Source organism: Eptatretus burgeri, chromosome 1 (genome assembly GCF_056783735.1).
Source record: "Eptatretus burgeri isolate ZD-2024b chromosome 1, Ebu_testis_v1, whole genome shotgun sequence".
Taxonomy (NCBI): domain Eukaryota; kingdom Metazoa; phylum Chordata; class Myxini; order Myxiniformes; family Myxinidae; genus Eptatretus; species Eptatretus burgeri.
In genome coordinates this window covers 99,409,174-99,432,029 of record NC_140961.1, presented here as the reverse complement: position 1 = coordinate 99,432,029, position 22,856 = coordinate 99,409,174, and the positions used below count along the sequence as shown (strand labels likewise).

The 22,856-nt window shown below is 41.5% G+C and overlaps 1 protein-coding gene across 2 annotated transcripts in view; it reads left to right on the top strand.

Annotated features, from left to right (window-relative positions):
* Positions 1-17,784: 17,784 nt before the first annotated feature.
* Positions 17,785-22,856, top strand: part of NCAPD3 (non-SMC condensin II complex subunit D3) — a 248,830-nt gene continuing 243,758 nt past the window's right edge. For both annotated transcript variants that reach the window (XM_085893013.1, XM_085893010.1), the window contains exons 1-2: positions 17,785-17,888; positions 21,766-21,920. In XM_085893013.1, the coding sequence (XP_085749139.1) occupies positions 17,801-17,888; positions 21,766-21,920 (243 nt within the window). In that variant the 5' untranslated portion in view covers positions 17,785-17,800. The remainder of the gene's footprint in view (positions 17,889-21,765; positions 21,921-22,856) is intronic.

Genomic DNA, 22,856 nt, shown 5'->3' with positions numbered 1-22,856 from the left:
CAACCTGTCCACCAAGTTTCGTCCAAATCCGTCCCTAACGTTTTGAGATATCTTGCTCACAGGCAGACAAACAGTCAAACAGACCAGGGTGAAAACATAACCTCCGTCCACCTTTGGTGGAGGTAAAAATTTGGACGAAAGTGTTCAAGGAAGTTACAGGAGACAGAAGTCGGGAAATCATTCCCTTGACTTGAATGTGGCAATTCGTGCTCGCCCTCTGCTGCTGCCATTGTGCTAAACAAGACATGTTCTGCCAGGAAAGATCATGGGCCATTGTTGACGTGAATAAAATATATGATTTAAGAAATATGACACTTATAAAATTGACAGAACACGTATTTGTGACATTCATTTATGCATGATGATTAAAACAATACCTCAATTGTCAAACATTCACCTGGAAACCTTGTTCATAAATTTTTTGCACAAATATTCTTTGAAAACACAAGACCTTTGCAATTTACTAATTAACTGCAGTACCAGTCAAACGTTTTGACGCGCCGACTCATTCAAGGGTTTTTCATTATTTTTTACTATTTTCTACATTGTAGGATAATAGTGAAGACATCAAAACTATGAAGTAACACATATGGAATTATGTAGTAACCAAAAAAGTGTAAAACAAATCAAAATATATCTTATATTTTAGATTCTTCAAAGTAGCCACCCTTGACGTTGATGACAGCTTTGCATACTCTTGGCATTCTCTCAACCAGCTTCATGAGTTCGTCACCTGAAATGCTTTTACATTAACAGGTGTGCCTTGTTAATAGTTAATTTGTGGAATTTCTTTCCTTCTTAATATGTTTGAGCCAATCAGTTGTGTTGTGACAAGGTTGGGTTGGTATACAGTAAATAGCCCTATTTGGTAAAAAGACCATTATTTTGTCTGTACTGTAGTAGTCCATATTATGGCAAGAACAGCTCAACTAAGCAGAGAGAAATGACAGTCCATCATTACTTTAAGACATGAAGGTCAGTCAATCTGGAGAATTTCAAGAATTTTGAAAGTTTCTTCAAGTACAGTCGCAAAAACATTCAAGCACTTTGATGAAACTGACTCTCATGACGACCGCCACAGGAAAGGAAGACCCATAGTTACCTCTACTGCAGAGGATAAGTTTATTAGAGTTACTAGCCTCAGAAATCACCAATTAACTGCACCTCAGATTGCAGCCCAAGTAAATAATTCACAGAGTTCAAGTAACAGACACATCTCAACATCAACTGTTCCGAGGAGACTGCGTGAATCAGGCCTTCATGGTTAAATTGCTGCAAAGAAACCACTACTGAAGGAGATCGATAAGAAGAAGAGACTTTATTGGGCCAAGAAACACGAACAATGGACATTAGACCGGTGGAAATCTGTCCTTTGATCTGTTGAGTCCAAATTTGAGATTTTTGGTTCCAGCCGCCGTGTCTTTGTGAGACGCAGAGAAGGTGAACGGATGATCTCTGCATGTGTGGTTCCCACCATGAAGCATGCAGGAGGTGTGATGGTGTGGGAGTGTGGGAGTGCTCTGCTCGTGACACTGTCAGCAATTTATTTAGAATTCAAGGCCCACTTAACCAGCATGGCTACCACAGCATTGTACAGCGATACACCATCCCATCTGATTTGCACTTAGTGGGACCATCATTTGTTTTTCAACAGGACAATGACCCAAAACATACCTCCAGGCTGTGTGAGGGCTGTTTGACCAAGAAGGAGAGTGATGGAGTGCTGCATCAGATGACCTGGCCTCCACAATCACACGACCTAAACCCCATTGAGATGGTTTGGGATGAGTTGGACCGCAGAGTGAAGGAAAAGCAGCCAACAAGTGCTCAGCATATGTGGGAGCTCCTTCAATACTGTTGGAAAAGCATTCCAGGTAACTACCTCATGAAGTTGGTTGAGAGAATGCCAAGAGTGTGCAAAGCTGTCATCAAGGCAAATGTTAGCTACTTTGAAGAATCTAAAATCTAAAATATGTTTTGATTTATTTAAAACTTTTTTTGGTTGCTACATTATTCTATATGTGTTATTTCATCATTCTCATGTCTTTACTATTATTCTACAATGTATAAAACAGTAAAATTAAAGAAAAACACTTGAATGAGTTGATGCGTCAAAACTTTTGACTGGTACTGTATATCCTCAGTTTTTGTCTCCAAAGACATCATCACTAACAAAACCATCTTCAGAAGGATGTTTCTTGTTTATATGTCGTGGAGATTGTTTTGAATAACTTTAATTCGCTTTTTTATTGACATAGATCCAAAACAACATGAAATGTTTGAAAATCTCGAAGTTTAGGAAGAACAAACTGTAGCTATGACAGAGAGTTTATGATGAGTGGCTGACAGAGACAGGACTTTATAGATTACAAAGGAGGCAATTACGATGATAATGAAGGGTATAGTTGTTATTGTTTTTAAGTGCGGAAGAGTTTCAGCTGAATGGACAGTTACAGAACAGCCTGAGCGTGAAGGAGAGGAGAGCTAGGATGGCAGTATGGCATGGGTCTTTCACTCAAAGAGTTTATGTATGCTTGGCATGGTCTCCCTAGAAAGGCAGTGGCAGGAGAAACGGTATAGATAAGTACTTTGAAGCATTGGGAATAGTGGGTTACATGGATATTGCCAGGCCTGATAGATGGCTTCGGTATGGATGGGTGATTGTTTACATGTGTGTAGATTGTGATTTCTCTAAAAGGGTCTTATCCAAGGAGAATGTCATGTTGTCAGTGCTTGTTCATTCCTCATGCTACAACCATGCTTATCTCCCCACCACATTGTGCCTGCTCTAAAATAAGAATTTAAATTATACCTTGAAGCAGGCAGTGCATAACCAGGAATGCAACCCATAAGGCAGGAAAAACAACCTCCAAAAACTTACCAAACCCCCCACCACCATTTGCATGTGGTGGTGGTGTTCCCATGCCGGGAAGCTAAGATGAGCCTACCACCTAATTAGTGTACACATGCACTTCAGCCTGAAGACCAAATAATGCACAAAGCCAAACAAACTCAACATCCCAGCCCACGGGTCCAGGATACATGGTCAAACGAGAACAACACTTGGGAGAGCGAATACCTCTGCCAGACTGCACAGTTCACGTTTTGTATCCCACTAATAGGCAGGATCTGGATACAGACCTGAATCAAAATTGAATCAGCTTATCCTTGTCACCTAACCAACTCGTCCACCTAGTTTTATCATAACATGTCCACAACTTTTTTGAAATATTGTGCTATGCGGTATATTGTTTTTGGCTCCAATTCTCAATGGTAAAGAATCACTTTAAAAAAAAATTAAAAACATTCTTGTGGCTGGATCCGGATCCAGATCTTCACCAAAAATGAATCGATTCGTCCTTGTCACAGACCCAACCTGTCCACCAAGTTTCGTCCGAATCCATCCATAACCTTTTGAGATATTGTGCTATATATAATTTTTGGCCATATCTCTCAATGGTGAAGAATCATTGAAAAATTCGTCAGATCTGGATCCGGATTTGGATCTTCACTAAAATTCAGCATTGCTGTCCTTGGCTGGTTAACTACATACGCACAAAAAAATCAGAACGATCGCTTGAAAACTGTGGCCAAAAATTGTGTGACAGACAAACAGACAAACACAGACAAATGCTACAGACCAACATGCGTGGCAAAAATTTTTTTTCGCCAAGTAACAAGAAAGATGTGCATTGCAAGATGCTTGTGAAATCCAAATAAACAATAGTTGCCATGGAAACAGCAATTTGATTGTTTGGAAAATTTGACCTATCAAGTGTTTTACATGATGAAATGTGTACAACAAATTTGGTTGATAAATTTCCTAATTGCGTCCTAATAGGTGTTTTACATGTTTTGAATAGCATTGACCTTGACCTTGACCTTTGACTAATTTTCACCAAATTGTATACACATATACTACACATAAGTACAAATAAGCTGTGTAAGTTTCTATTTGATTTCTTGAAAAATTCCTGAGGTTTGGCAAGAAGAAAATCACAAAAATATCCCATTTGATTAAAATGGAGGTTAAATTGTTGGCGTGGACACCGTTTTCAATTCGCCACATGGAACTTGTCTCTTTACCTAAAGGTTCGCCTTGAAAGGTTCTGAATGGTCTGAAGGTCTAAACTCTAAAGGGTGTGTTCCAATAGTAGTTCGTGTTTAAAGGGTCTAATCTCTCAAGCAGGTAAAAATGGTCTCAAAAGGTCCGAGTGGTCCCAAGCTCAAAATGGTCAAGGGTTCAAGCTGTCTAATCTGTCTGAAGGGTGTAAGGGGTCCAAATGGTGTGAAGGTCTCAAGAGTCTCAAGGGACTTTAGGGGTGTAAAGGTCTAAAGACTCTCATGGTTTAAAACCAATAAAAGGGTGAAGGGATCTAAAGGTTTCTAAAGTGTCAAAAATGTCTTAAAGGTTTAAGGGGTCTTAAGGGTCTTTGTGGTATTAAAGGGTCTTCAGAGTCTTAAGGGTGTTTGGTGTTGAAGGGGTCTTAAAGGGTATTAAGGGGTCTTTAGGGTTTGGGGGCCTTTAGGAGACTGGGGGTCTTTCAGGGCCTTGGGAGTCTTTCAATGTTTTGGGGGGTCTTAATGGTCTTAGTGGGCTTTAATGATCTTAAGGTTTTAGAGGGTCTTAGGGGCCTATAGGGTCATAAGTGGTCAAAAAGAATTGAGGGATCGAAGGAGTCAAAAGGATGCAAATGTTTCATGGCATCTAAAGGGTCTTCAGAGGTCTAAGTGGTCTCAACAGTTGAAAGGGTAAAAAGGTTTAAAAGGTACATTCCAATAGTACGTAATTAATAGATGTCCATGTCGTCATGGTGTAACTGACGTTCAAACAGTACGTAACAATGCCTTGACAATTGTCGTGATAAAAAGTCCCGTAGGAATTTGGTAATTAAAACAAATGGTCCACATAGAGATACACATCATAGCCTAGAATTGTAGAAATTACATGTAGGCATTTTCCAAACTCGAGCAGAAGACAAGTATGATGTTATCAAAATAGCAGAATTTTGAATTCTTCAAAATGATGAGAATTTACAAATCCTCTTAACATGGTAAAGTATTTACATACGAAAAATAGTTTATAGATACCTCTGTTGGGGATGATCAATGGTTATGATCTTGAGGAAATTTGGCAGTGGGCGGGAGTGTCATAGGAAGTTTTTTGACCTTGATCATGTTCCTTATTTTAAAATTTTGTCTGAAAGTTGTCCTGAAACATTGAATTTACTGCAAGTCCTTTGTTTTGAAAAAGTTTAAAACTACTTAAACTTATTTATGCTTACAATTTTCTACCCCACTGAGAGATTATTTTTTTTAATCACGGAGTACAGTAGGACTCCATGTAGAGGGATAATATGGGGAAAAATGGCCGCCCATTCAAATGTGTACACAATGATAGGCTCATAAACTATGATGAGAGTGAAGTCATAAGCATTTAAAAGCCATAGCTTTTATTCTCGAGCATTTTCTGAACTATCAAGACTTAAAAAGATGCCAGAATACATCGCTAAAGTACCGCAATGAGAGATCGCTAAAACGCCAATTTGTACTTCTTCTTCTGCTTCTTCCCCTACCATAACAATGTAAAACTGTAGCCCAACCTATCTCAATAACTGCTGAAGCCATGATGGTGATTCCAATGCGAGGAAGTTACTTTGTTTATGGGCGAGTGCACGCAACCCAAAATTTTAAAAATATATACAATATTAATCGTTTTATTAAGAAAAGAAATTGAACATAAATGTGCACATAACCAAACCAGGCCAGCCAGGACCGTGGGAGGGGGGAAAATGGACAGTACCATTCCAAAAGTGATACCTGTCCAAACCTTCCCCCAAATCAACTGAAACGGGTATTAAAACAATTTAATAACATAGATGGATTTAATCCACATCAAAATAACAATGTATATAAAACAGTGAGCATTTTATGATTATTTTTAAAAACCATAATCAGATCGTTTCACAAATGTGGTAATCCACATAGTTGACTGAACCAAAAGCCAGGATTGAGGGTGGGGGGTAGAATGTACCATCAGCCAAATTTAATAACATAGATGGATTTCATCCATACCAAAATAACATAATATATAAAAACATGAAGCATTTTATTACTTTAAGAAATTGCAGAAACAAAACAATTGGTTTTTTGATGGAAAAACAGAGGTATGAAATCTCAAAAAAAGCAACCAAACAAGGTAAGATTATGTATTATATTAATACGCTAAGCCATATTTTGTGGACGTATCTCCTCCAAAACTGCCAAATGGATTGTCGCCACTTTCGGCATGCGGGTGTTCCTGTGGTCTAATGTACAGCATAGGCTACGTGAGATCGCGCCACACGGACAAGTTTGGGAATTTTTGGCGATTTTCTAATTTTTACATTCATTTGCATGGTGATGTGTGACGTCACCGCTGAGAGGCGTAATGACTTCATGACATCATCGGTCATTCGCTGACGTCATTACGTATGTCGTCGACAGACCGTCACAGCTGAGAGGTGTAATGCCACTCCGAAAAAACAGCGCCTGCAATGTAAAACCCTCTTCTGCATATGCTGACTACCTCAGAAGGTGAATTTGACACAAAAAATCTAACAAGAAACATTGTATTTAAAGAAATTCGATAAATCACATGGTGAACACCAGATATATTGATGTCCTAATGAACCCTCACTTTTGAAACCGCGCAGAGTGCGGGTTTGGCTAGTTGCACATTACATGCCACAATACAACACAAACCTCATGGATTAGGATCGTGATGTCTTTTCACATTTTACTTTTGTTGTGGGATTGTAAAAACCAATCCGTATGAAAAAGAAACCCCAGACATTAATATAAAGGTATAAAAATTAACTTTCATTAGAATGATGAAGAATTGATGTATTCAGTTAATTTCTGATGTTTATATAAATATCTATTGCACTGACCATGATATTATCCCAGTGGAGTGGACTCTTTGTCCTAGCTTAGTGGCACTGTCATTAAGTAGACTAACAGCTAGAAGCAATAGAGAGAGCTTCACATTCACTCATGGCAATTACAAATTCTAACTATTCTGTCACACTGAAAACAAAAGCTCATTCATACTTGCATACCTTCTTAGTTCCCAATACCACTGTTATTTGTTACTTGTATTTTTCATGTATGAGAAGATGGCAAGGTACCGCCCAGTTTGAAGTTCCAACACCAAAGAAAAGTCGTCTTGAAGCAAACTATTCTAAATGTCTGATTTGCCAGGAAGATTCTGTGGACCTTCTTGTAACCTCAGCTTTAGCTTCGAGCTTTCAAAAACAACGAGATGTGTTTATTGAAAGGGCCTCAGATGAAGACTGTTTTTGTCCTGAAGAAAAAGCAGACTTCTCAGGGTTACTGCTGATGATTGAGCAACAAAAAGCCACCTATCATAGAGGGTGCTATCAATTTATTACCAACAAAGGAAATGTAATGAGGGCAAAAGAACAACACAAATGAAGAAAGGCCACATTTGGTGGTGAAACTGCAGTTGAAAGAGACAGCTCAAACAGCAATAAGAAGGTCATCTTTCCCAGCATATAACAAGACTAAGTGTTCCTTTTGTGACGAAGGAGGTACCCACAGAAATGGTCGACATATAGTTGCCACATCAAATTCAGGAATGAAGCTTAGAGCTGCAATTGAAGCCAGTTCTAATCAAAAACTGTAAGTTAGGATTAATGCAGCTATCAATTGAACTGGTGCCCATGCTATAGATGTATTGTACCACAATAAATGTTGGGCAATCAATGTTACCAACAGCATTTATGAACTTTGGGGAGTGACGATTCTAGGAGCTTACGGTCTATAATTGCTACTGAAATAGAGTTTATAAGTCTCTTCGAGGGGTGGCTTAATGATGGTAATATCGTAACAATGGCATCACTTCAATCGTCAAACATAAACATTGCATATGAAAATGGTTACAGAGATCCTTGCATCACACGAAAAAAAACTGACAGTCATTTTGGAGGAAATTACCTATGTCGAGTTTTGCAAGCCCAACAAGGTAAATGAATCTGAGCGTGTTGTGTTACATGTCACTCGAGATGACACCATTGCGGATGCTGAGATGCAAACAAGTGGTGTTGGTGACGCCATGAAAGCAATCTTCGATGCAGGAAAAATATTTTGCAAAGCAGTGCTCAGTGCAGGCACAGTTAATCTCAAACGATCAATTAGCATCACTAAAATATACAAGGCCCTTGGACTAGCAAAGGTAGTTGCTTTATCTAGATTTCATTCATTCATTCATTCACTGGTGCAGATGTAATTTACTCATTTTCTGGCAAAAGTAAATTGATTTGCTGGAAAGCATTGAAAAGCATTTAACACTTCAGATGCAGCTGTCATTCAAGCTTTTGCAGATCTTGGAAGGTCTAGAGCAGTGGTTCTTTACCGGGGGTACGAAGCATCAAAGCAGGGGGTACGATATATGGTGTCAAATTCAATACTGTATAGTACTTAAATTCCAATAATAATAATAATAATAATAATAATAATAATAATAAATAAATAACTAATAAGAAATTTTTAGACAGGGGGTACGGGGAAATATTATGAAAGCTCAAGGGGTACGAGCACATAAAAGTCTAGAGTATGGGTTGCCAACATGTCAATTGCAAGCGACTGGTCACTCACTGGCTGCCATTGAGTAGCTCAAATTAAAACATGGATAAAAATTTTTTTAATAAAATTAAAAAAAAATCATTTGAAAAAAACTTTACCAGATACCAAAGTTTTCGTGGAGTTAAGAAACGAGATACCACCGAATTATCAAACATTGCGTGGCTGCTTGATTTGGCATGTCTAACAGATATGACAGAAAAATTGAATGCCCTGTACTGGGATTGCAAGGGAAATAGAAGACAATTGCCAACATGATTAGGGCAGTGAAAGCTTTCAAGTCAAAACTTAACCTTTTGACACAAGTACAGAAAAGGAAAATGCAACATTTTCTTTCTATGCTCCAAACACTTGCAGAAAATGAGGTTGCGATCACAATCATGGACATTGACAAGTAGTCGGACAGCCAGAGTGAGCTATTGTGCAAAATAATGGATGCTATACTTTGTTTGAATGTATTTTTGGTCGATATATCTATTCCTCATAGATTCTATGTTGTGTGCTCGGCAAAAGCTCTTGTGAACCCAAATTATGGTCCAAACTTAACTTTTTTATTCAACAATTTTAGCCAAAAATATTGGGGGTGAGGGAAATACATTTGAGATATACATCGAATCACCTTTCACAAAAACATATGCAATATATTAGGTATCAGTAGAAAAGTCTAATCCAAAGCTACAATTAAGGAGTAAAATGATTTTGATTACATTATTGATGATGTCACCAGAGGTCAAAAGGGTCATCGATTTGGAAGTGAAGTGAAAATCAATGTATCTCATCAATAAATTGCCCCATTTCAGACAAACCAATAAATGTAAAATATCAAAAATACTATTACAGTATATAAGAAAACTTACAAAGTTTTTAACATCAAGAAAGTTTGCAAAACGTACATCGTTGTATGTAAACCCCTTTCAAATGAAAGGGAAAATCTGAAAAAATGACCAAAATTGGTAAATTCTAAGAAACACAGACAGCCTTCATTTCTTCTCATTTTATGATGTAACTGCATAGATTCTAACTTTATCCAGCTTCATAATGTATTCAATAACAATTTCAAATCAGATATTAACACTTTGAGCTTTAATTTGGCAGTAAAATTATTTTGATTACATCATCGATGAAGTCACCAGAACACAAAAGGTCATCGACCTTAAAGGGAAGTGAAAGTTTCGGTCACTCTTCAATGACATAACTGAAATATTACTGAAGAAAGTAAAGTCATGAAAAAAGTTTTTGATAGCAAGATATTTCTCAAAAGTAATATAGTCGTTATGTTCACCCCTTTTGTTTTTGAAGCCAAATTTTGCAAATTTGGCCAAAATCGGAAAATTTCGAGAAAAAGATGAAACCTGCATAATTTTACATTGTCCTGTTTTTTTTATTTTATTTTATGCATATCTGTTTATGTATAATTCATTTTTATTTCAGAATTGTTGACACAGCCATCATGGAACCTTTAGGGGACTCATCGATTCAAGTTGGTCAGAAAAGGAAGACTCCTGATGAGACAGATTATGACTCCTGTTTAATCTGCCAGAAAAAGATATCGTCCCCTCTTCAGAAATACACAAGTTGGAGCTATGCTCATCACTGCAAGCTGGAACGCAACGGGGTGATAGTGTCACCTACCGTCTCATGGATGATGCCAAAAATATGGACTCATTCTGACACAACAATCCCAAGGTTCACAGTAACTGTCACAGTGCACATGTCAATAAGAAAACGGTAGAACAGAAAAGGGTGAAGTTGCAAGCAGAGATTGAATCGAGTAATACACCTGTTGGCTCATCCATTCACTCAAAGATTGTTTCGCAATTCGATTTGAAAACAAAGTGCATTGTTTGTGGTAAAGAGAGAGAGAGGCAGAAAAGGTAATAGAAAACTTTGTCCACAACTTATTGTGAGGGATTCACTCTTCAAAGTAATTGACAAGGTTTTTAAACTCTTTTATTAAGTTTTTATGTGTCAGGTTTGATAGAGCATTCTTTTCTAAAAAATAAATACTCAAGTTTTTATTGTTTTGATGAGCAGAAATTTAAGGATGCTGTTAATTTTATTATATTTTATACTTTTGTGTCTTTTTGTGGGATAGTGTTTCAACAGGTTAAGGTTATTCCCATGGGTGGGAATTGCAGCCTGCTACCCGTGGACATTTTTCTTACTTTCTGTGAATTTTCATTTATGCATTTTCAGGTAGAGCATCACCTGTGGTCAAGTGATTCTCGTTGCTGTAGCTGTGTCCAATATGCTGACTCCAATGATAATTGAGGTAACACCGGTCAACGAGCGTGTAATGAGACTAAGGATTCGTCACTCCTTTGGTGTCATTTCCCTGGTGTCTGATTCTGCTCCGACTGAGGAAAGTGATCTCACCATGAAGGATGCTTTCTATGCCACGCCCGAGTCTGTGGTTAATCAGTGCCCCAGGTGAGATACTCTTCTCATCTTTGGGGATTTCAATGCATCGACTGAAACTGACAGGGATGGTTATGAGATGTGTGTTGTCCCCATGGGTCTGGAACTGTGAACCAGAAGAGAACTAAGTTCCTTGACCTTGCAGGAAGTCATGGATTTAGGGTGGCTGGTTCATGGTTTCAGCGCCCACAAGCTCATCGCTGGACTTGGTATTCCAACGCTGGCGGTGTGGCAATGGAAATTCAACATGTGCTCGTTGATGGTCACTGGAGGATGATCCAGAACTGCAGGACCTGCCGGAGTGCTCAGTTCCTCAATCCTGACCACAGGCTTGTTGTAGCAACTCCAAAGTTGCACCTTAAATCCAGGAGAATGGTACCATCCCAGCCTAGGCTGGTTGTTGGCAAGCTCAAGGATGAGAGAGTAGCTGAGGAGTTTGCGAACAGGCTGAGTGGGGATTTGGGGGGGGGGGTCTGGGTGCTTTGGGAGATCTTGAAGAGTTGTGGAGTGCCTTCAAGACCAGAATCGTTGATGTTGCCTGTGGATGTTTTGGAACTCACCAGAGGGCGAAGAAGAATTTGGTCTCTCAAGGGACACTGGATACCATTGACCAGAGTCGCAGGGCCAGACTGAATGGCAGAGCTGAGCTGTTCAGGGAGCTGAGGCGTAAAACTGTACGTGCACGAAGGGTGGACAAGGAGGCCTATGTGCGAGGAATCTGTGAGGGGGTAGAGCATCACCTGTAGACAGGTGATTCTCGTCATACTTGAAGGGGAATTCGCGCATTGCGTTAATCCAAGCCCATCCCTCGGTGTGCTGCAGTTAGAGCAGAGGGTTATGGGTTCTTGACAGAGGAATCCGAAGTGAAGGCCCGCTGGGCCGGTTACTTTGAGAGGCTGGACCAGGCTGATTCACCAGCTGTCGAGTTGGACGTCAGGAATGTTGGAATCCCTAATGCTGACCCACCAATCAAATGTGGTCCACCTTCGTTTGTGGAAACATAGGCTGTGGTGAACCAGTTGAAATGGGGTAAAACTCCTGGGATCTGTGGAATCCATGCTGAACTTCTCAAGGCTGGTGGAAATGCTGCACTCGTGTCGTTGCATGCAGTTTTGTGCTCTGCCTGGAACACAGGCATCATCCTAACTGACTGGAAGAGGGGCCTTGTTGTCTCTCTCTCTGGAAAGGGAAGTGTGATCGCCAAGACTGCAACAACTACCGAGGGATGACGCTGCTCTCAGTGCCGGGCAAGGTCTTTGCTCGGATAATTCTTGATAGGGTTCGCCACCATCTGCTTGAGCACCAGCGTCCAGAGCAGTCAGGCTTTACACCAAAGAGGTCAACGATTGACCGTATCCTTACTCTTCAGGTCCTCACCGAATGTAGACGAGAGTTTTGGCAGGGGCTGCTTGCAGCCAATGCTGATCTCTGTAAAGCGTTCAATTAAGTGAATCGGGATGCCCTCTGGAGGATTCTTGGTCTTCGTGGGGTGCCACCAAAACTGATCGATCTGATGTCTTAACTCTGCTGTGAGTGCTGTGAAATGTGGTGGTACCATCTCTGACTCATTTCAAGTTGTTACTGGAGTTCATCAGGGGTGTGTACTGGCCCCCACACTTTTCAGCACTTGTATGGACTGGATTTTAGGGAGGATGTTGGAGAGATCAAGCTGCGGTGCATCGTTTCGGAATGTCAAGATCTCTGACCTTGATTTCGCAGATGATGCAGTCATCTTTGTGGAGACTTTGATATCCTTTTGGGGGCCCTTGAGGTGCTGAATGAGGAGTCGAAGCCACTGTGATGACGGGTTTCCTGGGTCAAAACTAAGATCTAGGTTTTTAAATGACATCTTGGATGCTGCTATCCTGTCTGTACCTGCTTGTGGTGAGGATTTTGAGGTCATGGGGAGATTCAATTACCTTGGCAGTGATATTCATGTCTCTGCTGGTTGTGAGCCAGAGGTCAACAGACGTCTGGGTTGGGCCTGGGGAGTCATGGATTCACTGGATCATGGGGTGTGGCGCTGCCGGTACCTGTGCGGGAGGACGAAAGTCGGAGTCTTCAGGTCCTTGGTACTTCCAGTCTTGCTCTATGGGTGCGAGACTTGGACTCTGACCAAGGATCTGAGACGGAGACTGAATTCCTTTGGTACCAGGTCTCTTTGGAGAATCCTTGGCTATTGCTGGCCGGACTTTCTGTCCAACGAGCGGTTGCTGAGAGAGACTCAAATGAGTTTGTTACATGCATAGTCCGTGAGCGTCAGCTGTGGCTGTATGGACATGTGCCTCGTTTTCCTGACGCTGATCCTGCTCACCAGATTCTCTCAATAAGGGAGTCTCGTGAGGGAGGAGGCCAATGGACCAACCACGTGCCTCATGGTTGCAGCAGGTTGATCAGCATCTGAAGGAGATGGGGATGGGCCAGGTGTCTGCTTGTGGGATGGCCAGACGGAGACCCCGAGAGTACTGGCGAAAAGTGAACACAGCGACGTGTTGCTCCGGCGCATGCTCCCATCCCTGACCTGACCTGAAGGAAGGGTAAACTATATTGTATCGGGTCATGGTCAGAAGAATTTGTTTGTGGTGTACTTCGGAGCGAATGATTTCGGGAAAGTTTTTAAAACAAGCCCATGACACATCACCCCTGGTGTTGGCTTCATGGTTTGGGTGGTGGGCTTTGGATTCTTGGATCCTGAGTTCAAATCCTGCTCGCTGTTGAATTAATATTAGGTGGGGTTGACTCTGCTTCCAACGTCGGCAAAATGAGTACCAACTTGCTGGTATCCTGCGTTGGAGTGGTGACCCGTCCAGTGTTGTGCCCACTAGCAAGGAGACTGCTTCGGCAGCACCAACGCTCTGCACAGGGTATGGTCCCAATGCATGGATAGATGGATGGAAGGATGGATTGATGGAAGGATGATGGATGGAAGGATGAATGGATGGATGGATGGATGGAAGGATGAATGGATGGATGGATGGATTGATGGAAGGATGAATGGAAGGATGAATGGATGGATGGATGGATGCCTCCTCCTCTGAGGAGAAAAAAAAATACAAAAACAAAAAAACATTTTAAAAATAAATTTTGTGTTTTCTTCTTTGGATCTTGTGTTGATGAATGAGTGAGTGTGGTGTTGATGAATGAATGAGTGTGGTGTTGATGAATGAATGAGTGTGGTCTTGATGGAAGGATGAATGGAAGGATGAATGGATGGATGGATGGATTGATGGAAGGATGAGTGTGGTGTTGATGAATGGATGGAAGGATGAATGGATGGATGGATGGATTGATGGAAGGATGAGTGTGGTGTTGATGAATGAGTGTGGTGTTGATGAATGAATGAGTGTGGTGTTGATGAATGAGTGTGGTGTTGATGAATGAATAAGTGTGGTGTTGATGAATGAGTGAGTGTGGTGCTGATGAATGAGTGAGTGTGGTGTTGATGAATGAGTGAGTGTGGTGTTGATGAATGAATGAGTGTGGTGTTGATGAATGAATGAGTGTGGTCTTGATGAATGAATGAGTGTGGTGTTGATGAATGAATGAGTGTGGTGTTGATGAATGAATGAGTGTGGTGTTGATGAATGAATGAGTGTGGTGTTGATGAATGAATGAGTGTGGTGTTGATGAATGAATGAGTGTGGTGTTGATGAATGAGTGTGGTGTTGATGAATGAATGAGTGTGGTGTTGATGAATGAGTGTGGTGTTGATGAATGAATAAGTGTGGTGTTGATGAATGAGTGAGTGTGGTGTTGATGAATGAGTGAGTGTGGTGTTGATGAATGAGTGAGTGTGGTGTTGATGAATGAATGAGTGTGGTGTTGATGAATGAATGAGTGTGGTGTTGATGAATGAATGAGTGTGGTGTTGATGAATGAATGAGTGTGGTGTTGATGAATGAATGAGTGTGGTGTTGATGAATGAATGAGTGTGGTGTTGATGAATGAATGAGTGTGGTGTTGATGAATGAATGAGTGTGGTGTTGATGAATGAATGAGTGTGGTGTTGATGAATGAATGAGTGTGGTGTTGATGAATGAGTGTGGTGTTGATGAATGAGTGTGGTGTTGATGAATGAATAAGTGTGGTGTTGATGAATGAATAAGTGTGGTGTTGATGAATGAGTGAGTGTGGTGTTGATGAATGAGTGAGTGTGGTGTTGATGAATGAGTGAGTGTGGTGTTGATGAATGAATGAGTGTGGTGTTGATGAATGAGTGAGTGTGGTGTTGATGAATGAGTGAGTGTGGTGTTGATGAATGAGTGAGTGTGGTGTTGATGAATGAATGAGTGTGGTGTTGATGAATGAATGAGTGTGGTGTTGATGAATGAATGTGTGTGGTGTTGATGAATGAGTGAGTGTGGTGTTGATGAATGAGTGAGTGTGGTGTTGATGAATGAATGAGTGTGGTGTTGATGAATGAATGAGTGTGGTGTTGATGAATGAATGAGTGTGGTGTTGATGAATGAATGAGTGTGGTGTTGATGAATGAGTGAGTGTGGTGTTGATGAATGAATGAGTGTGGTGTTGATGAATGAGTGAGTGTGGTCTTGATGAATGAGTGAGTGTGGTGTTGATGAATGAATGAGTGTGGTGTTGATGAATGAATGAGTGTGGTGTTGATGAATGGATGAGTGTGGTGTTGATGAATGAATGAGTGTGGTGTTGATGAATGAGTGTGGTGTTGATGAATGAATGAGTGTGGTGTTGATGAATTAATGAGTGTGGTGTTGATGAATGAGTGAGTGTGGTGTTGATGAATGAGTGAGTGTGGTGTTGATGAATGAGTGAGTGTGGTGTTGATGAATGAGTGAGTGTGGTGTTGATGAATGAGTGTGCTGTTGATGAATGAGTGAGTGTGGTGTTGATGAATGAGTGAGTGTGGTGTTGATGAATGAGTGAGTGTGGTGTTGATGAATGAGTGAGTGTGGTGTTGATGAATGAGTGAGTGTGGTGTTGATGAATGAGTGAGTGCGGTGTTGATGAATGAGTGAGTGCGGTGTTGATGAATGAGTGAGTGTGGTGTTGATGAATGAGTGAGTGTGGTGTTGATGAATGAATGAGTGTGGTGTTGATGAATGAGTGAGTGTGGTGTTGATGAATGAATGAGTGTGGTGTTGATGAGTGAGTGTGGTGTTGATGAATGAGTGAGTGTGGTGTTGATGAATGAGTGAGTGTGGTGTTGAATGAATGAGTGTGGTGTTGATGAATGAGTGAGTGTGGTGTTGATGAATGAATGAGTGTGGTGTTGATGAATGAATGAGTGTGGTGTTGATGAATGAATGAGTGTGGTGTTGATGAATGAGTGAGTGTGGTGTTGATGAATGAATGAGTGTGGTGTTGATGAATGAGTGAGTGTGGTGTTGATGAATGAATGAGTGTGGTGTTGATGAATGAGTGAGTGTGGTGTTGATGAATGAGTGAGTGTGGTGTTGATGAATGAGTGAGTGTGGTGTTGATGAATGAGTGAGTGTGGTGTTGATGAATGAGTGAGTGTGGTGTTGATGAATGAGTGAGTGTGGTGTTGATGAATGAGTGTGGTGTTGATGAATGAATGAGAGTGCTGTTGATGAATGATTTAGTGTGGTGTTGATGATGAATGAGTGAGTGTGGTGTTGATGAATGAGTGAGTGTGGTGTTGATGAATGAGTGAGTGTGGTGTTGATGAATGAGTGAGTGTGGTGTTGATGAATGAGTGAGTGTGGTGTTGATGAATGAGTGAGTGTGGTGTTGATGAATGAGTGAGTGTGGTGTTGATGAATGAGTGAGTGTGGTGTTGATGAATGAGTGAGTGTGGTGTTGATGAATGAGTGAGTGTGGTGTTGATGAATGAATGAGTGTGGTGTTGATGATTGAGTGAGTGTGGTGTTGATGAATGAGTGAGTGTGGTGTTGATGAATGAGTGAGTGTGGTGTTGATGAATGAGTGAGTGTGGTGTTGATGAATGAGTGAGTGTGGTGTTGATGAATGAGTGAGTGTGGTGTTGATGAATGAGTGAGTGTGGTGTTGATGAATGAATGAGTGTGGTGTTGATGAATGAATGAGTGTGGTGTTGATGAATGAGTGAGTGTGGTGTTGATGAATGAATGAGTGTGGTGTTGATGAATGAATGAGTGTGGTGTTGATGAATGAGTGAGTGTGGTGTTGATGAATGAGTGAGTGTGGTGTTGGTGAATGAGTGAGTGTGGTGTTGATGAATGAGTGAGTGTGGTGTTGATGAATAAGTGAGTGTGGTGTTGATGAATGAGTGAGTGTGGTGTTGATGAATGAGTGAGTTTCCTTCACGTAAAGGTGAGTTATCGCCGGCATGTTGGTTCAATCGCCCGGACATCGTGAAATAACGAGTCTGATTTTGCTTGAACGTTACTTTGACATCAGCTTTCTACACCGCCTGCTATCTTTTAAAGTGTGATTGTTCTCAAAGCAGCAGCAGCTTCTGCACTGCAAATATATTTACCAGATGGTTCGCACGTTTCATGTATCAAGGGGATTATTTGGAGATCAGATCGGGCGGAAAACGAAGGAACAACCAACGCATTAATGATGTATTAATCACGTGTAATTCAGCTTCGCTGTCGTCCAACCTTCCTGTGTTATTCGTATTTTAAAACAAAACACAAACGCTGCAGAATGATGTTCGAAAATAGAACTTGACGGCGGATTATCGACTCCACTCAATATTTAATCCGTTATTAATCCTCGTAAGCAAAAGTGACCGTGTGACAGGAAGTGACGTTGGATGGTTCAAGGCGCCTGCGCACGGAGAGAGAGTTTGAAGGACGAGATGGCGGGATTCCGGGGCGTTATGCTCGGGGTGCTTGAGAAAGGTTTGTCTGTCTTTTTTTAAAGAGTCTCCTTTGTTTTTTTTGGTTATGTTCGACCTCGTAACGATGGTCGGTGGAGTTAATGTTCCAATCGAGGTTGTATTTATTTATTCATGTGTGCTAATCGCTGATTAACTTGATATCTGAAGATACAAACCGGTCACGAGTCCCTTTTGATATTTTTTTTTGCGCTTTGCTTGTGTTGAAGGTTCTTTGGTGTTTTTCGTAATGGCAAAGAAATTTCACGGAGGAAGAGGCCATTCGGACTGTCTTGCCTGCGATACACCAGCACCAGATAAATAAATAAATAAATCCGTCAAGTTAATGACAATTTCATGGGGTGAGGAGGAGGAGGAGGGTGGCTCAGGAAAGGGGCAAGCACGAAGTCATCAGGGTGTTGATGATGGGGTGAGGAGGAGGGCTCAAAAAAGTGGGGCAAGCACGGGGACATCGGGGTGTTAATTGTGGGGTGAGGAGGAAGGCTGTGTGGGGGGGGGGGTGGCTACGGTGTGTGTGTGTGTGTGTGTGTGTGTGTGTGTGTGTGTGTGTGTGTGTGTGTGTGTGTGTGTGTGGCTGTGGCTGTGGCTGTGGTGTGTGGCTGTGGTGTGTGGCTGTGGTGTCTGGCTGTGGGTGGGCGAATGTGGTGGCTGGCTGTGGGTGGGCGAATGTGGTGGCTGGCTGTGGGTGGGTGAATGTGGTGGCTGGCTGTGGGTGGGTGAATGTGGTAGACCGATCGCACACCAGCACTTGACTTGATTTGACTCTCTCGTACACATCACAATCAGTACAGAAATACACAATGACCCGTCTATACTCACTGCCTTCCAGTACCGCCAATATCCCGATACCACTCTGTGCCCCATGATTCTTGGTACCTATCTAATTCCAATTTAAACCTATGTACTGCCGACTGCCACTACCTTTCCAGGGAGATCATTCCATTACATACTCTCTATGTGAAAGACCCCTGCGTTATTACAGTCTTCTCTGTACTCCTCTTTACTTTCAGGCTATGCCCCCTGATCCTATCATTGTTCCATCTGCTGAATAATTCATCTACACTTATTTTATTGATACTCTTCATTACCTTTATCATATCTCCTCATAACCACCTCCTTTTTGTGTATAAAGCCCTGTATCCTTCAGCTACTCCTCATATCCGAGTCTCGTTTTCCCCGGAATCATTCCAGTCGCCGTGTGCTGAACCCTCTTGTTGCCAGTTATAGTGGGGCAGATAACAGCAATTTTTGAGAGGAATCGTGCAAATGATGATGCAAGCATCAAATTTGGCACATTTGTTCTCCAGTGGATTCTAATCAAATCTGCCTGATTGGCCATTTGAAAATCGAAGTTTTGAAAAAAAAAAGAACTTCAAAAAAGTCAAGATCACGAATCAATGTTGGATGCTGGCTGAGATTGGTGAATGTTTCAGAAACATCATCAAAGACGTTCCAAGTCTGCCATGCAGTTTTCTTCCCTTTACCGTGGAAGGCAGACACGACGTCACATCCAGTGAATGCATGGAAGTATGGGATCCCTCTCGCTTTCTCAGGCCCTATTGCAGAAACTACCTCATGGACTGGAATCCATCGCGCCTTGGCTCCTTGGCCAAAGGCAATCCACATGTTCTCAAGACCTAGTTCCTGTAAGGATGGCAGTACAGATATTGCTGTGACTAGTACGTCCATGTCATTAGCCTTAATGATAATGGACTTGCTACCATCCGTCGTTGCATCCCTGGTGTGTACAAATATTCAAGTGTCAGCTTCTTCATGACAACATGGAGACACAGCATCCAGTGACTTCCTTGTGTTGCTAATGGCATCTTCTCCTTTTGTGACAATGACTGTGCTTGTGGTCTGTGCTTCACACATCTTTTCCGCAAGGAAGTGAAACAGCTCGGTCTTGTTGCTGTCATCTCGAAGAAAGCTTCTCCAGTTACTTGGGGTCTTACTGGTTCCTGTCACTCTTCTTCTGATTCCTTGCCCCTTTTTCGACCTTGCCTCGGACTTCAGACTTGACTTCTTGTACACATCAAACACTACGTCCACCCTCTCGTACCTGGCACCATAGGATTCCACCTTTGGGATGATGTCTTCTTTAGCATAGTCATCAAATATCTTTGAAGTGCGTGGAGGTAGGGCATTGATAAGTGCTGAGCCATCAATGATGACTGCATCTCCCCTTGGTTCTCTGTCTGGGATGTTCACTTGCGCTTCAAGAATTTCAGCCAGCTGTAACTTCAAATTTATTTGGTTTTATTTTATTTTTTTAAATATTTAAAAATTTGGATTTTCAAATGGCCAATTGGGCAGATTTGATCAGAAAGCCCTGCAGAACAGAAATGCCAAATTTGATGCTTGTATCATAATTTGCATGATTTTTCTGCTATCTACTAAACTATTATGTCCTTCCTGAGTTGTGGTGCAAAAACTGCACACAATATTCTAGATGTGGCCCTCACTAAATTCTGATTAGACAGCTACAAACACGCAGGCAATTTACATGGCGGGCAGTTGAACTCACCACGTTGGAAGAGAATAGTTTGGATGAGCGGTTAAATGTTGGTCCATGTTGGCTGAGAGAGATGTAAATGGAGTTTTCACTGTTGGGAGGATGGTACAACATCACCAAACTCCAGTTGGGAGCTGTAGGAAAGTCCGAGCGAAAGGTACACCTGGAGTTTTGGGTACACGTTACTCCCACAGCTTGGGGGTTTTGGAGGTGTAAGAGCAGTATGTTGGCAGTGAGAAATGTAGTTCTTGATGTAAAGTGCATCTCCACCATTGGGACCGGGTTCAGACCTGTTGAACTGGAGGAGACAGTATCCAGGGAGAGATACGAAGGAGTCTGGAATGTTCTGTGGGGGAGGATTCTGTTCACCAGAAAATGTCCAGTTTATCAATAGCAGCCAATATTGAGAGATGTTTGAGATTTACACATTGGGAGGTGGTGTGAGGGGAGGCATAAAAGGGGGGTATGAGGTGGATGGATACTGAAGAGGGGCACACAAACAAGCGGCGGGGTTGGGAGGACTCTGGCATTTCGGAGATGATCAGGTCAGCTCACCGACATGGATGTGCTTGACAACATTAATTGATGTGAAGAGTTTGGTCGTGTGCAACCTCAGCAAGCTGGATTTCTCACGATCCCCAACGTAGATATACAAAGACTCAATTGAACAGCGTGATGCAGAGACAAGATTGACTGCACATGTAGATAAGTGATCATTGAGGGAAGTTGATTTCTTTCTTTATTTGTTTTTTTTTTTTCTGGTTAAGGAAAACATGAAGCTTGTTGAAATTTACAGAATATTTGCTGCACAGAATGTTGATTATTGCATATCGAGGACATCCATCGTAAAGAGCACTTTCGAGACCAGAAAAGTTGACGATCAACATTATTAAGAACAATGATTCTGAAATATATACATTGAAGTTATGAGCTCACTTCCACTTCCACCCTGGTGCGATACATAGCTGTCCGAAGCTGAATAATTCCTTGAAGAGCAAGTCCAAGTATCCTTTTGCTTTTTACAATCGATAAAATACGAGCTTAGTTTTGAAATTTCAGGTTAGATTTGAAGCATCAACATCGTGCATATCACTTACGTGTATGCCTTTACAAGTGTAATGAGTTCCAGAATAAGTGTTTGATTCTAAAGAAAAGTTTACATCTTGATTACATGGCTATCTTGATTTGTATATATATATATATATATATATATATATATATATATATATATATATATATATATATATATATATATATATATATATATATATATATATATATATATATTACACATCTATTTTCCAACATACTTTATCAGAAATCTTTTTAAATATAATGCTGACTATATCGATGTATATGCTCACAGCTTGGGCAGATGCGGTTTGGGAGCAGGACTTCACAGATGTTGAACCATTGCGCTCACAACAGGCCCAGCAAGTGTTGCTGGGTGATACTGGGGCACTTCAGGAACTTGTCACATGGCTGAAGAGAATCGTGCAAGACAAGACTGATGATATCTCGGTGTGTGTTGCCAAGCCCACCTTTCCCTCTTTCCCCCCCCCCCCCACCAAATTAATGTAGGTGTCTTCTTTCAATGTTGTCTTTCTGTCATTGAATGCTGGGATAATGTGTATGGTTGAGGAAATTTGTGGAGCACTACTTTGTCAACTTTGGCAGATTTACCACTGGAAAATCGTATTGTAATCCATGGCTATGATCGCCGGAGCACCGACCGCATGATGACGTCTCGTCACATTGGTTTAGTATTTGGTATTTGTCCAGTGTTTTAGGCTGCAGTATTTGCATAAGAAGAACTTGATGCACCAAAAAATTAGAGCGGCACTCGGTCCAGCACATTTCACTGCCAGTTGAGCAGTTTATGCCTGGTGTTGGCTTCATGGTTAGGGTGGCGGGCTTTGGATCCTCGGGTCCTGAGTTCAAATCCCACTCAGCTGTTGAATTGATACCAGGTGGGGTTAACTCAGCCTGTCATCCTTCCGAGGTCGGCAAAATGAGTGCCAGCATACTGTTTTCCTGTGTCGGAGTGGCGACCCGTCCAGGATTGTGCCCAATAGCCAAGGAGACTGCTTCGACAGCACCAAAACTCTGCACAGAGTATGGTCCCAATCTCCTCTCCTCCTCCTGAACAGTTTACCTTTTGCATCCCACTGATAGGCCAGATTTGCATCCAGGACTTAACCTAAATCTCAAATTGGCTTGTTCTTGTCACCTACCCAACTCATCTACCAAGTTTTGTCATAACCTGTCCACAACATTTTGAAATGTCATGCAACACTGCAAATCGTTTTTTGCCCCATCTCTCAATGGTGAAGAATCACTTGGGGGGGGGAGGGTGGGCGGAAACCTTGGATCCAGATCTGGTCTTCACCAAAACCTTGTCAATTTGTCTTTTCACATACTTAACCTGTCGACTCAGTTTTTGTCCAAATCTGTCCA